This window comes from Myxocyprinus asiaticus, chromosome 5 (genome assembly GCF_019703515.2).
Source record: "Myxocyprinus asiaticus isolate MX2 ecotype Aquarium Trade chromosome 5, UBuf_Myxa_2, whole genome shotgun sequence".
NCBI lineage: Eukaryota > Metazoa > Chordata > Actinopteri > Cypriniformes > Catostomidae > Myxocyprinus > Myxocyprinus asiaticus.
The window spans coordinates 6589977-6605052 of NC_059348.1; the positions used below are offsets into that span (position 1 = coordinate 6589977).

Here is a 15076-nt window from a genome sequence, read left to right on the forward strand (position 1 = left end):
TGTTTTTTGTTTTTGGCATCATTCTGAGTAAATTCTAGAGACTGTTGTGTGTGAAAATCCCAGGAGATCAGCAGTTACAGAAATACTCAATCCAGCCCATCTGGCACCGACAATCATCCATGTGATTATCTAATCAGCCAATCATGTGGCAGCAGTGCGGTGCATAAAATCATACAGATACGGGTCAGGAGCTTCAGTTAATGTTCACATTCAACCATCAGAATGGGGAAAAATGTGATCTCAGTGATTTGGACCGTGGCATGATTGTTAGTGCCAGATTTGCTGGTTTGAGTATTTCGTATTTCTATAACTTCTGATCTCTGACGATGTAATGTCAACAAACCCTTAAACGACTGTAAAAATGAGGATTTAAACAGCTCAAATAATACACGAGTTATAACAGTAGAATGAATGTAAGTACTTTTATAAAATTATAAGTTTCACATTTCTGCCTTTAAACCCTCCAAAAAATGGCCTCATTCACTTCCATTGTAAGTGCCTCACTGTAACCTCGATTTTAGAGGGGTACGAGTCTAAATTAATTTTTGTGGTAATCAACATTATGCCACAAATGTTGCCGATTGAGCTTAACTTGTACTGAACCCGGAACATTCCTTCATTTGTATTTTTCAGAATTTCCTGCGAGGTGGTAATGTCATGCCAAAAAAAAAAAAAAAAAAACAAACAAACAAAAAAAAAGTTGAAGGCTATAAATACAGATTTTTATATATATATATTTTTTTTATATTGTGAGCAACTATAAAGGCTACTATATTGTTGAACTGTTCCCTGGAAATAAATTTGCTGTCAAAATATTCTAGCTCGACCAACATGCCCCGATTTCTGTTTATTTATTTTGTTTTATTATATATGTATCTATATTTTGTTAGTTTTTGTGTGTGTAATAGTATTTTATTATTATTATTATTATTATTATTATTATTATTATTATTATTATCCCCATTTGGACCAGTTGTTGGTGAAGATATGCAGTAGAGATAAAAAAGATCCATAATCCAGTTCATTTGGTGGCGGTAATGCACCAAACTCAAGTACACTCAAGAAGAAGAAGAAGAAGAAGAAACAGCGCCGAAAGCTTGATCACATGAGTCAAAAGCGGACATTGCGGTAGTTTACACTGAAAACAACAAACATCCAACGAAATAAAACAAAGAGTTATTGGTATTTTAGCGAGCGCGTCATCAGCTGGATTATTTATAACGCCTCGGTATGAAACTTCAATAAAACTGAGATTTTAAACATGAGAAAAGATTTGTTCAGTGGGACGCCTTTTTGTTTTCTGTATCGTAGTGTATGTTAATATTCTGGGTTTAATTGAAATTATATTATGTCTGAACGTTTGTACTCATTTAGAGATGAAACAACCCGGAGGCGTGTGGGTGATCACTTTAGATCTGATGAAAAGCACAATAAAGCTCATGTCTAATGGAAATTAAACACAAAGTATCTAATGACCGGATAAAAGCTTGAACTTAGAAGTTAAAATTCAAATTAAGCACGTGTTTCACGTAGAGAATCTGCTCGTTGAAGGTTAGAGTTCAACACAAAATGTGAACATTTAGTTTAGGCTATTTTATTTATTTTTTCATTTTTACTTGTACATTTAGCCTTCATATTCTGTCTTTTAATTCATTTTTATTTCTGTATTTTGTCTTATAGACCATTTCAAGGACTGTTCATCGGTTTAAGGAAGTGACGTCTTTGTTCCTTGAACATTTCCTGCTAGATGTCCAACTCATTCAAAACGACAGCAGGAGGCGCTTCATTCATAGTGACTTTAACACGATTAACATCACTAACGTTAACACGATTGTCATAGAATGTCATTATTAAAATGTAGATCATGTTGTTCGGTGGCTGGCTGCCTGGAACTAACGGAAATTAAAGTGTTTAGATCTCCTAAAAAGCAACGGAAAATGGACGAATGATCCACTTAAGTGAAGCGATATATGGCTGAATAGGTGCTGTACTAACAACTGTAGCACATCTTATCTCTGGTAGGTGAACAAACTTTATGCCAACTAATTGTACGTTTGATAGGTCGAGCTCTAAACGTGACTACATATCACTCCCATTATAATGAATGAAGCACTGCAAAGTCATTAACTATTACATTTAGTCATTTAGCAGACGCTTTTATCCTAAACGACTTACAAATTAGGAATACAAAAAAATAAAAAATCCTTACCTTGTCCGCAGGTCATGCAGACCCGCTTCATTGAACGACTTCATTGTTCTTAACTGGAGCGATCCAATATTCCCGATCTCTCCGCTGAGGAAATAATTGTGAGCGTCTAAACTACGATACAGTTTCATCGCCTCTCTCGCATACAGGTTCAGTATCATCAACACGTCTGGATAAGTCACTTCAGGTAAATGTTTGATGTTCTTTAAGAATATATGTTAACTCAGGGCCTTCATTTAAAAGATCTGTTAATGAACGGAAGTGCTCCCAGGCCAGTAATGTTCTTATTCCTTTGTTATTGTTTACATCCTTGAAATGGTCTGTAATGAGGGGCACCAACCAAAATATGTTCTTAAATTTAAGAAGGAAAAAAAGTACATAAATAAATGTGCATGGGGCAATGCATATGTATAGGAGTAGACGCATAAAGATGTTATCCCCTTGATCGACCCAAATAAAATTGGGGAATGTAATTGAATATAGAAGAGTAAGCAATGGCCTAAAGACAGAGATATATAATGTATGATTTTTTTAAATATTTTTTTTTAGATCTTTACCACACATGAGGATTCACATCTTCACTGACACCACTCCCACCGCTATCCACCAATAAAAGCTGTGATTATTTCCATCATCCTACTAGTGAAGAAGCCTATCCAGTCAAGCAGAAATAATTCAAGGTGTGACTTCTGAACTCTGCATGACATAATCTTGTACAGATGGAGGTTGTTGAAAAGGATAGTAAAGACATGAGTGATCCAGAACCATGCAGAATAGAAAATGAAGATCCTGAAGAACAAAGAGGTTTGTGTCCATTCTTGATTCTTCATTAGGCTGAATGATATGAAGGAAAAATGTGATGTGCAATAAACTTGTTGGATAATGTGATGGCGATATACAATGCGATAAAGATAAGAGTAATGTGTCAATACATTTTTCAGTAAATGTATAATTTCTAAGAAAATTTAAAGACAGTCTGTCAAGATAGATAGATCTGTAGTTCTGTAAAGTTCTTGTGCAAGTACATGTACATTATGCACTACTAAAATCTCCCATCGGATGGTTATTTCCTTTTAAATCTTAAACTCTTGTTTTAGCACATTGGTTGATTGTAGGGCTGCAACTAACGATTATTTTGATAATCGATACATGTTTGATTATTTCTTCGATTTATCGATTAATTAGGAAAAAAGAAATGTTATTTCCTGTATTTTATTAAAATACTTTTTTAAATACCGAAATGATAAAGGGCGCAAGGATTTGGTTCGATTTACATTACTGAATTCACGATTCTATACTCTCACAAAACGTCAAACAAAGCCTGAATCATGATAAGTTAAGTTAGAATTTATTATTATTATTATTACTTTCAGTACATATGCAAAACAGTTCCTTTCTTTACTTGTAAAACTTTGTAGAACAAAAAGTACTGTTCACTAAAGAGTAAAATGATTCATCGGGGATGGAGTGGGACAAACCATCAGCCCAGCAGAGGACTATGGTGACACCTGAAGAGGAGTATTAATAATTCTGCTCAGCTGAAAAATACATAATCATGTTAGATACATATGCTTGTACACTGTCACTGATTACATACATGAAGTCTCATTCTGGTACTCCCTGTATTACATGCGCTGACAGGGTGGGGAGAAATCATCTGAAACACTTTAAAAACCGACACAATTGGACCTCCGAGACATCAGTGTAACATTCGTGAAAGCTGCACGATTGATTACATTGAAACTGAAATCGAGGTATGATGTTGCATGAGTTTAATCAAAGTGATTGCGCTCCCTTTCTCCATCGCGATCGGTTTGATTGAAGTGGATGCGCACGCCCGCTCGCTTAGTGAAGTTCAACAGAGACTCACTTGTGGTAAAAACGAACAGTTTTGCGAAATACGCACCTGATTTTGAATTCATAACATGTACATTGTAAAACAGAAAATAGCGGTAAAATGTAAGTGAAGTGCTGGAGAGAAACAACTCTTAAAAGCGCATCAAACGGCACAAGCACTCTGTCAACACACCTGATGCAGCAACCGCTCCACATTAAACCGTGTGCTTATTATGATCTTCTTTGAAGTGTTTATAAAGTGTTCTTGTGCGCTGGGCAACTTGGTCATGTTTTTCCCACTTCAGCTTGTCTCCGTTGTTTTTCAAATAAGTTCTCATGCAACACATTTTTCACCGGGCTGTAAAGTGACATCACTGACGGAGCTTCTCTGTGCTCGTCGCATATATCCAACTAATTGATAATGAAATTCGTTGTCCATGATTTCCATTATCGATAATAATCAATTTTAGCGATTAGTTGTTTCATCCCTAGTTGATTGACAGGTGAGTAGGCGGCAATTCACTGCATTCAAACAGATGAGCGTTTACACTATGAGCCTAGTGTGGCCACATGCATTTTTGACCACATTTCGAACACCTTCAAATGTGGTCAAAGTGGACAAATCTCAAAAGTTTTGGACCCCGTTTACACCTGTCTTTAATGTTGTCCGTTTTCCAGCAGATCATACAAAAAGCATCTTAATACCAGGTGTAAGCGTGTCCATAGATAGACAGACAGGCCTATTTAAACATTCCGTCCATGTTAGTCTTTAGGATTTTTTTGAATATTTAATCGCCAGCAACAGGAAAACCTTAAGTCAGATCAGTTTGAAAAGACAGAGCACACAAGTCAGAACAGTCTGAAGGTCTGTGCCAAATTTGGTGGATGTAGCTTGAAAACTGTAAGTCTAATGTGTAGAACAGTGTATTGGCTTTTTCAAGCCAACATAATCATGGTCTGTTCATCATACAAAGTGACTGTATAACTTCAGAAGATTTGATTTATGTTGCACAAGCTGCATGGACTACTTTTATGACACTTTTTGGTTCTTTATAAAATGTATAAAGCAACTAACTATGTACTGGCATTGTAATGAATAAAAAATTCACATTTTGGCTTTTAAAAATGAACAAATCCATGTATTAAATCAATAAATAAGATATTATACTTCATATATTATTTTTTGTTACATGTTTGTTTAATTGCATAATTTGTACTGTTTACAAGTAGGGATGGGCATGAGTACTGGGACGTGGCAGCAATGACTGATCATGAAAACGATGATCGATGGTGATCATGCATGATGTGACTTCACTTAATTCGATATGCAGTGACAATTACGTGAAAACTAAACACAAACATGTCAAAGAGGGAGCTTATTTTTAATTTTGAGATTGATTATGTTGTGGTTTTAAGGGGTACATTGATTGTCAGAGACTGATATACAACACTGCAATGCTATCATTACGATCATCAAAAGAGTGTAATTAACCATGTTTTGAACACCTGTCTCTGCAAAACGCTTGCCAAAAACATTTATTATCATTTAATGTAAGAACTTCGACTCGTTAATGGATATTATTTAACAAAAGTGAATGTTTGTCACTGACTGTAAACCTCCCTGCCCTGGGTGCCGACATGTTTGCATGATGTAACACACACCTGCATCTCGACGAAATGGGAGTTGAAGATTTCCACATGAGTTTCCAAGTTAGAAGTCCATCATAAAGTGTCATTCCGTTGCACTTTCCCCAATTGAAAGGTGGAAATTCTCTGAGTTGAATGGAACGCTTCATGAATCATCACAGCAATAACAAGACGTAGCATTTCGGCTTTCCCCACAGGAGCTAACACTTGGAGAGAGACACACACACACCAGGCATGTGGCAGTGGACTCAACGTGCTGCGAGTGTTTCAAACAGCTAGACAGAGCGCAGCTAAATGGAATAGAATGCAGCATCTTCAAAACTGAACTTCAATTTGACACGCTTAATAAAAATGCAATGGTTACGGTGTCTCCTGTTTAGCCAACCGTGATTTGAAAATAGACGGTTCAGACAGTTGCTAAAAAAACTGGTGCACGCTTACTAAGATTACTACGGTAACCTGAAGAATGAACAGACAGACGCACATTGTGCACATTCTTTCATTGAGTTGGGCAGCAAATCTTCACATAATGACAAAATATGATGCATTATACACTGCTCAAACAAATTAAGGGAACACTTAAATCATACATCGGATCTCAATAAACGAAATACATTGAAGATCAAAATCTTTACTGTACATTGTGTAATTCGTTGAGAACAAAATGAAGTAACAACGGTCAATGGAAACCAAAATCACCAACCGATTGAGGGCTGGATTCAAACTCACACCGAAAATCGAAGTAAACAATTGAAATCACAGGCTGTTCTAACTTGCATGGATTTCATCACGGCAACTCATAATGTGACTCAGTAGTGTGTATGGCCCCCACGTGCCTGTATGCACTCCCGACAATGTCTGGGCATGCTCCTGATGAGACGGCGGATGGTGTCCTGGGGGATCTCCTCCAAGACCTGGATCAGGGCATCAGTGAGCTCCTGGACAGTCTGTGGCGCTATTTGGCAGAGTTGGATGCACCGATACATAATGTCCCAAAGGTTCTCAATTGGATTCAGGTCTGGGGAACCTGAGGGCCAGTCAATGGCATCAATGCCTTCGTCATCCAGGAACTGCCTACACACTCTGGCCACATGAGGCTGGGCATTGTCCTGCACCACGAGGAACCCAGGGCCCACTGCACCAGCGTAGGGTCTGACGATGGGTCTGAGGATTTCATCCCGGTACCTAACAGCAGTCAGGGTATCGTTGGCTAGCACGTGGAGGTCTGTGCGACCCTCCAAGGATAGGCCTCTGCAGACCATCGCTGACCCACTGCCAAACCGGTCATGCTGGATGATGTTGCAGGCAGCAAAACGTTCACCACGGCGTCTCCAGACTTGTCACATGTGCTTAGTGTGAACCTGCTCTCGTCTGTGAAGAGAACGGGACGCCTGCCAATTCTGGTGTTCTCTGGCGAATGCCATTCGAGCAGCACAGTGCTGGGCTGTGAGCACAGGTCCCACTAGAGGACGTCGGGCCCTCATGCCACCCTCATGGAGTCTGTTTCTGACAGTCTGGTCAGAAACATGCACACCAGTAGCCCGCTGGAGGTCATTTTGTAGGGTTTGGCAGTGCTCCTCCTGTTCCTCCTCACACAAAGGAGCAGATACCGGTCCTGCTGCTGGGTTGATCCCCTTCTACGACCCTGTCCAGCTCTCCTCGTGTAACGGCCCATCTCTTGGTATCTCCTCCATGCTCTTGAGACTGTACTGGGAGACACAGCAAACCTTCTTGCGACTGCACATCCTGGAGGAGCTGGACTACCTGTGCAACCTGAATGGGCTGCAGGAACCGCCTCATGCTACCAGTAGTGACAAGGACACTAGCAAAATGCAAAACTAGAGAAGAATCAGTCAGGAAGGATAAGGAGACACCAATTGTCTGTGGCCACCACCTGCAAAACCATTCCCTTTTTGGGGGTTGTCTTGCTATTGCCTCTCCAGTGCACCTGTTGTCACTTTAATTTGCACAAAAACAGGTGACACTGATTCACAATCGCTTAGGCTTCCTAACTAGACAGATTGATATCCCTGAAGTTTAATTGACTTGGTGTTATACTGTGATGATTACGTGTTCCCTTAATTTTTTTGAGCAGTGTATTTTGATTATGCAATCTTTTGTACAATTTGTAACAGATTATTTTATAACAGCCTATAATAATAAATAGATGAGACACTGGAACAACAAGATGCAATGCAGCAGCCAAAGATGTTTGTCAGACATGTTATTACATATACAGTTATGTACATGTCATTGCCCCATGAGTACTCGACGAATACACAAGTAATTAGAGTACTTGAGTAGACAAAATGACCAAAATGCCTATCCCTATTTACAAGTATTTACGTGCTAAAACCGGTACTGTCTCTTTAAGAAAACCGGCATTTCTGTAAAGATCGTCTGAAATGCTGCCTTTAAGTGGGCCTGGGAATCTCGTACCTCTGAGTTGGGCATTCATTACAATGACATGTCATGCATTAAAGTGTGAAACAATATACAGAAGAAGCCAAACTTAAACAAATACACAATGAATGACGGCAAATGCTCTTTTTCTGTTGTAAAAGTGAATAAACATTAATTAATACACTTGCATTACTTATTCATGACATATATGATTTATAAATGCATGGGATCTACGAAATTATTCATTAATTTGCTCAAAACAAACCGCGAAAGGTGAGTCATTAGTTGACTGTAATACATAAAACATTAATAGTATTAAAATAAAGTACAGAAGTTGAAAAATGTTTCCTGTGTCGACAGGAAATTCTTTCCTGTCGACACGCCCCTTCCAACATCCCATCTCGGCAACTCGTGTATCATCTAGAATACCAAGTTTCCCACTTGTAAGTACGAGTTTGCTTAGTAGTTCATGTGCTCGGAACTCATAATTACGATATTTCCGACTCCAATTGAAGGGCACACAGGCTCTAATGGCTTTATATCATCTCTGCTTTGTGTAATTAGAATTAAATGTTTATTTTTGTTGTTTTTGATCAAAAACAGACTGTAGTGGACAGAAAGGATATTAAAAGAGACTAGGGCAGTGCGATTTGGACAAAAAGTCATTATTTTGAAAAGAAATTTGATTGCGATTTTAACTGCGATATGATAAACAGAAAAACTTGTAAGTGATTCCTTTTGACCAAAATTTGTTAATGTTTTGCCCATGTTCTACTGGCAATAAAAAGACTTGTAAAAGAAAATTAAAAAGAAACAAACTCAGACCAAATTCACTTGTGAATTCACTGTTTCAACAGTGAAACAAAGAGTAAAAAACACTGTTCACCTGTTCAATATGTACCTGTTTTTGTCTACTTTGTGATACTGTCTTGGCCCAGTATTCATCATCATTATTTTTTGGAACCCAGTCAACTTGAATATTATGTTATTGTAATATATTATATTAATTTATTATTATTATAAAAAAATGATATATTTTGCTATGCGTTGCTGCTATGCATTCCAGTTAAACCAAAGAGTTCTCAACTGTTGAGCTTTTATTTTTGCTGACAACTGCAAAAATAGTTTCTGTGTGTAGCTGAATTCACAACCGTTGTTTAACGTGCTCCTCATTTTAACATCTTCTCCCTGCACCATGGAGTGTATTATTTGTATATTAATATGAAACAGCCAAACATATTTGAAATTATGCAAAGTGAAATTAAAGTGAATCTGGAGCGCTTAAAACTTATGGAATGAGATGTGCTTTTTTTTCATAATGTTATTATAGCAAGATCTGCCATGCTTGATATATATGTAATCAGTGTTGTATACCAAACTTTCAGTAGTTGGCAGTGAAATTTGATGATTCTCGATACCAATTTCGATACTACAACATATACTAATACTAATAACTATTTCAAGTTCTCAAGTAATTATTCAAGACAAGTAAACAGTATATATTAAAATAAATATATTATAAAATAAGAACGAAGGCACAAAATAAAAGCAATGAACAGCAGGACAAAAAATACAATTTAAGAGAACTTTTAACAGCTTTAAAAAAAAAATACCAGCAATATCAAGTATACAAATAAACGTTCAGAATGAAATGAATTGTGACGTAAAACTACTACTGGTCTTCACTTATAACACATTAATACTTTTAAAAGCTACTAAAGTTATTCAGTCAGGAGCAGTGAGTGGTTGTATCGTTTCCTCATTTCCTATATTGTTTGATTAGTGTTATAACGATAGCACCAGGTCTATTATGTTACATTTATACTTCCAAGTCCAACATTTTGATACAAACCATCTTTTTTGTTCCACTGTTTACATTAATACCTCGCCAAGACGAGCATTTTGGCAGAATTTTGAAGTGTATTTATTTGACTGTTCACACACGTATTTGCATTATCGTGAGTGCTCTCAAAGCACACGTGCATGAAAGCGTGCACACATGCAGCCTGTCAGTCAAACAGCGCATGTCTGCAGAAACAAAGAAATAAAAAGTCAGTCATTACGATTTTCTTTATTTTGTCATTTCTGTCTCTCTGTTCTCTTTCCCTTTTGTTATAAAGTTCGACCAGTGTCAGTATTGTGATCAATATAATGAGCACACCTGGCTTAAAATATCATGCGCTCAGCACACATAAGCAGGAGATGGAGTTGTGACGCACAGAACAGCTCCAGCATAATACAGACACGACAGCACATCGCACATAAACTTTGAAGTGAGCAGCACGAGCAGACAGTTTATTTATTTAAATTGAAGCCCTTTGTGGTTTAATAATCGCACAAGGTCATATCGTGATTTTGATTTTATTTCGATTAAGCGTGCAGCCATTATTCAATGACAAATGGGTCGCGTGGATCTCATCTTTGGACACACATTACACGGAACAACTTTTGCACTTAACACGCTGCATAAGGATCTCGCTGCTGAATACTCCACCATTAAACTACACAATTACTTGAGAGTGAAATATGAAAATTTACCAGCCAGTTGACAATATATAAATGTTAGTCGCATAGTGCAAAATTTGGTTGCAAATGCGAGTGATTTTCTCTCATTTTAGTGGAGGGTTGCGCATAGACTAAAAGATTCTTGGGATTTAAGAATCAATATTGAGATCGTTCAAATGAAGATCGCGATGCATCTGAAAATCGATGTTTTTACCCAGTCCCGTTAATGGGGGAGGAAATGCATCCCACATGTTTGTTAGACCTCAAGAATGAATGCAGACATAACTTGTTTGTTTATAAGCTACCTTTTAATTTAAAGTTCAAGAAGTAGAATCAGTTCAGGATTTAAACCTACATCTTTTTGATTACATTTCTGCAGTGGACGTTTGACTCCATTGAAAGACTTTGTGATGCTCCACACTCCAGCTCAGTAGGTGGCGGTAATGCACCATAAGCTGGATTGCCAACTGCCAATAAACAGCACATGAAGAAAAAGAAAGACTTGCCTGTGTCAACAAGTTAGCGAACGTGACAGCGCTTTGTATCGTGAAAAAACTAAATAGTACATAAATAAACAGCAATGGTGTTGATGTCAGTTGCTGTTGTGCTGTTGCATTGTTAGTCCTGTCTTGTTCGGTACACAATGATATATTATCTGGATAGCTAGCTAGTGGCTACCTAGCCTCATTGCTTGTTTCCACGTCAGCAGGTCTTACAGTTAAAGTCAGAAGTTTACATACACCTTAGCCAAATACATTTAAACTCAGTTTTTCACAGTTCCTGATATTTAATCGTAGAAAACATTCCCCGTCTTAGGTCAGTTAGGATCGCTATTTTAAGAATGTGAAATCTCAGAATAATAGTAGAGAATGAGAATAAGAATGATTTATTTCAGCTTTTATTTCTTTCATCACATTCCCAGTGGGTCAGAGGTTTATATACACTTTGTTAGTATTTGGTAGCATTGCCTTTAAATTGTTTAACTTGGGTCAAACATTTTGGGTAGCCTTCCACAAGCTTCTCACAATAAGTTGCTGGAATTTTGGCCCATTCCTCCAGACTGAACTGAGTCAGGTTTGTAGGCCTCCTTGCTCGCACACGCTTTTTCAGTTTTGCCCACGAGTTTTCTATCGGATTGAGGTCAGGTCTTTATGATGGCCACTCCAATACCTTGACTTTATTGTCCTTAAGCCATTTTGCCACAACTTTGGAGGTATGCTTGGGGTCATTGTCCATTTGGAAGACACGTTTGCGACTGTGCTTTAACTTCCTGGCTGATGTCTTGAGATGTTGCTTGAATTTATCCACATCATTTTCCTTCCTCATGATGCCGTCTGTTTTGTGAGGTGCACCAGTCCCTCCTGCAGCAAAGCACCCCCACAACATGATGCTGCCACCCCCATGCTTCACGGTTGGGATGGTGTTCTTCAGCTGGCAAGCCTCACCCTTTTTCCTCCAAACATAACAATGGTCATTATGGCCAAAAAGTTCAATTTTTATTTCATCGGACCAGAGAACATTTCTCCAAAAAGTAAGATCTTTGTCCCCTTGTGCACTTTTTATGGTGGTTTTGGAGCGGTGGCTTCTTTCTTGCTGAGCAGCCTTTCAGGTTATTTCGATATAGGACTTGTTTTACTGTGGATATAGATACTTGTCTACCTGTTTCCTCCAGCATCTTCACAAGGTCCTTTGATGTTGTTCTGGGATTGATTTGCACTTTTTGCACCAAACTACATTCATCTCTAGGAAACAGAATGTGTCTCCTTCCTGAGCATTATGATGGCTGCGTGGTCCCATCGTGTTTATACTTGCATACTGTTGTTTTGTACAGTTGAACATGGTACCTTCAGGTGTTTGGAAATTGCTCCCAAGGATGAACCAGACTTGTGGAGGTCCACAATTTTTTTTTTTCTGAGGTCTTGGCTGATTTCTTTTGATGCTCCCATGATGTCAAGCAAAGAGGCACTGAGTTTCAACAGGTACACCTCCAGTTGACTCCAATTAGCCTATCAGAAGCTAATTGTCTAAAGGCTTGACATCATTTTCTGGAATTTTCCTAGCTGCTTAAAGGCACAGTTAACTTAATGTATGTAAACTTCTGACCCACTGGAATTGTGATAGTCAATTAAAAGTTTGTATACAATTGTTGTAAAAATGACTCATGTCATGCACAAAGTAGATGTCCTAAACAACTTGCCAAAACTATAGTTTGCTAATATTAAATCTGTGGAGTGGTTAAAAATGAGTTTTAATGACTTAAACCTAAGTGTATGTAAACTTCTAACTTCAACTGTATGTAGCCGCTAGCCAGCTCATACTTCCTAACCGGCTGATTTCATGACTGTGATTCAGTTGGCTAGTTATGTGTATATCTTTGCTGAACTGTTCACATTTTTAGCAACGCGCACCTGATCCGATCGTCTAGAAAATTACTGGGGATATGACATTGTTTCTGTTAGAATTTTAAAAGGATGCAATGAGTTTGACCATTAGGGGCAAAGCAAAAGGGCCAGGAAAAGTTTATTCCTTTCTATTCTTCTCAAAGTTTGCCAGAATTCTTCACATATGTTTAAAAAAAAACATTGAACAACATTTATTTTATTGATTAAAAAGCACTGATATTAGAATACAGTACATTTTAGTATTGCTTGCCCAGCCCCCTTTTTCTTCCAACAAGGATTCACTTTCACATTTATCCCTCTTAAACTGAATTTTGACAATTGCATTTGTTCACTTTAGACATGATGGAAGTAAAAGAAGAAAATGAAGAGCTGAATGAAGTGGAGTGGAATCATAAACTGGACCATCAGTATCAGAAACCTCGCCATTTAATAAGTGGAGAAAAATCTACTAGTTGCTCACAGACTAAAAAGAATCTGAAGAACCAAGAAGGAACTAAGAAAACAGAAGCCAGGCCATTCACATGCCTTCAGTGTGGGAAGACTTTTAAACGGGCATCAGATGTCAAAGGTCATCTGCGCTATCACTCCGGCGAAAGGCCATTTAACTGTGATCAGTGCGGGAAAAAATTTATATTGGCATCACACTTAAAGACACACCTGACAGTTCATACAAACGAGAAGCCGTACTTGTGTTCCATTTGTGGAAAGAGCTTTTCACGGTTCAGCATTTTTAAAGATCATGAAAATATTCATACTGGTGTGAGAGATCATGTATGCTCCGAGTGTGGGAATGCCTTTATCACAGCCAACGCCTTGAAAATGCACCAAAGAACTCATACTGGAGAAAAACCCTACAAGTGCTCACACTGTGGAAGGAGTTTCTCTCATTCAGGAGCCCTGAGAAGACACGAGAGAGTGCATACTGGAGAGAGGCCTTACCACTGCCCTCTATGTGGGAGAAAATTTACCCAATCCAGTAATCTACTGACGCATGTAAAAAAGCATTGTCCAAAGTCACATTAATCATCTTCAGTTGCAATGTAAATCATGTGAAATTTGGAAAGCGAATAAGTAATACTCAGTGATAATAATTCAGTGATATCCTGTCATTGCTTTTACATTTCTGATGTTCTTGATTATATCTGACAAATATCAAATATAACATGAGTATGCATACTGATTAATTTTGATAAACTTTTGAAATAAAGTCCATATAAACAGTTGGGGTTGCACGTTAATCCACCACTTTAGTCCACAGAATGTAAATATGCTGTTTGTGTCTTTTATGTGCTTGCATATATTTGTGTCTGGGCCACTGATCTATATCTATATATATATATATATATATATATATAGATAGATAGATATATAGATAGATATAGATCAGTGGTCTGGACACATAGAAAAGTAACTACATACCTATAAAGGGCAAAAAGTGTCAGCAGAATTGAAATGATCGATGGGCAGGGGGAGAACAGTAGTGTGAGCTTTTAATTATGATTCATAGGAATCTTTTTATGTATAATTAAATTTCCCCTGAAGTCCACTTAGAATGTTAGGTTAGGGAAGGTTTTTTTTTTTTTTTTTCACTGAAAGAAGTGAAAAGTCAGAATTTGGTTTGTGTTAAACTTTCTTGAAGTCATGGTTTATTTTTCAGTTATTATTGTTATGTGCATTTACAGTTGCATTTATGATCTAATTTATATTGGTATTTTTCCACCAGTGGTTTACGGAAGCCGTGGAGTGCCAATTAAAAAGGAATGAAGAAATAAATGATCAATCTATTCATTTGAAATTAAAAATGTGAATAAATAAACCAATTTATAAATGGACAAATAAATAGACATTTAAATGTGCTTATATAATTCACGTTTAAAAAATGTCATTATATTTAACAATCGTGCATTAATGAAACATGCATTTAATTCAGGTTTAAATGCAATTAAATGTAACAATAAAGTAGCACATTAAAAAGTAATTTTAAATGCACCTTTTAAATTGCGTTTTAAAAAAGCATTTGCCAGTTGCTTTTCTTCATCCATTTGCCAGTGGCTTTTCTTTATCATTTTACTTTGGC

At 37.4% G+C, this 15076-nt stretch overlaps 1 protein-coding gene across 5 annotated transcripts; it reads left to right on the forward strand.

Annotated features, from left to right (window-relative positions):
• Nucleotides 1–1073: 1073 nt before the first annotated feature.
• LOC127440898 (gastrula zinc finger protein XlCGF49.1-like) lies at nt 1074–14252 on the forward strand. Of its 5 annotated transcripts, none has more exons than XM_051697990.1 (5): nt 1074–1228; nt 1681–2018; nt 2221–2393; nt 2756–3010; nt 13337–14252. In XM_051697990.1, exons 4-5 carry the CDS (start codon nt 2926–2928, stop codon nt 14020–14022), a joined length of 771 nt encoding a protein of 256 aa, XP_051553950.1. In that variant the 5' UTR covers nt 1074–1228; nt 1681–2018; nt 2221–2393; nt 2756–2925; the 3' UTR covers nt 14023–14252. The 5 variants fall into 5 exon arrangements, with proteins under 5 accessions (XP_051553950.1, XP_051553953.1, XP_051553954.1 ...); XM_051697993.1 differs by having other exon boundaries at nt 1681–1821; XM_051697992.1 differs by having other exon boundaries at nt 1086–1128.
• Nucleotides 14253–15076: the final 824 nt, after the last annotated feature.

Excerpts from the sequence above, each read along its gene's own strand:
- LOC127440898 (XM_051697990.1), top strand. The coding sequence starts at position 2,926 with ATGGAGGTTGTTGAAAAGGATAGTAAAGACATGAGTGATCCAGAACCA. Across the intron at positions 3,011-13,336 it reads AGATCCTGAAGAACAAAGAG|ACATGATGGAAGTAAAAGAA; the intron begins GTTTGTGTCCAT and ends TGTTCACTTTAG.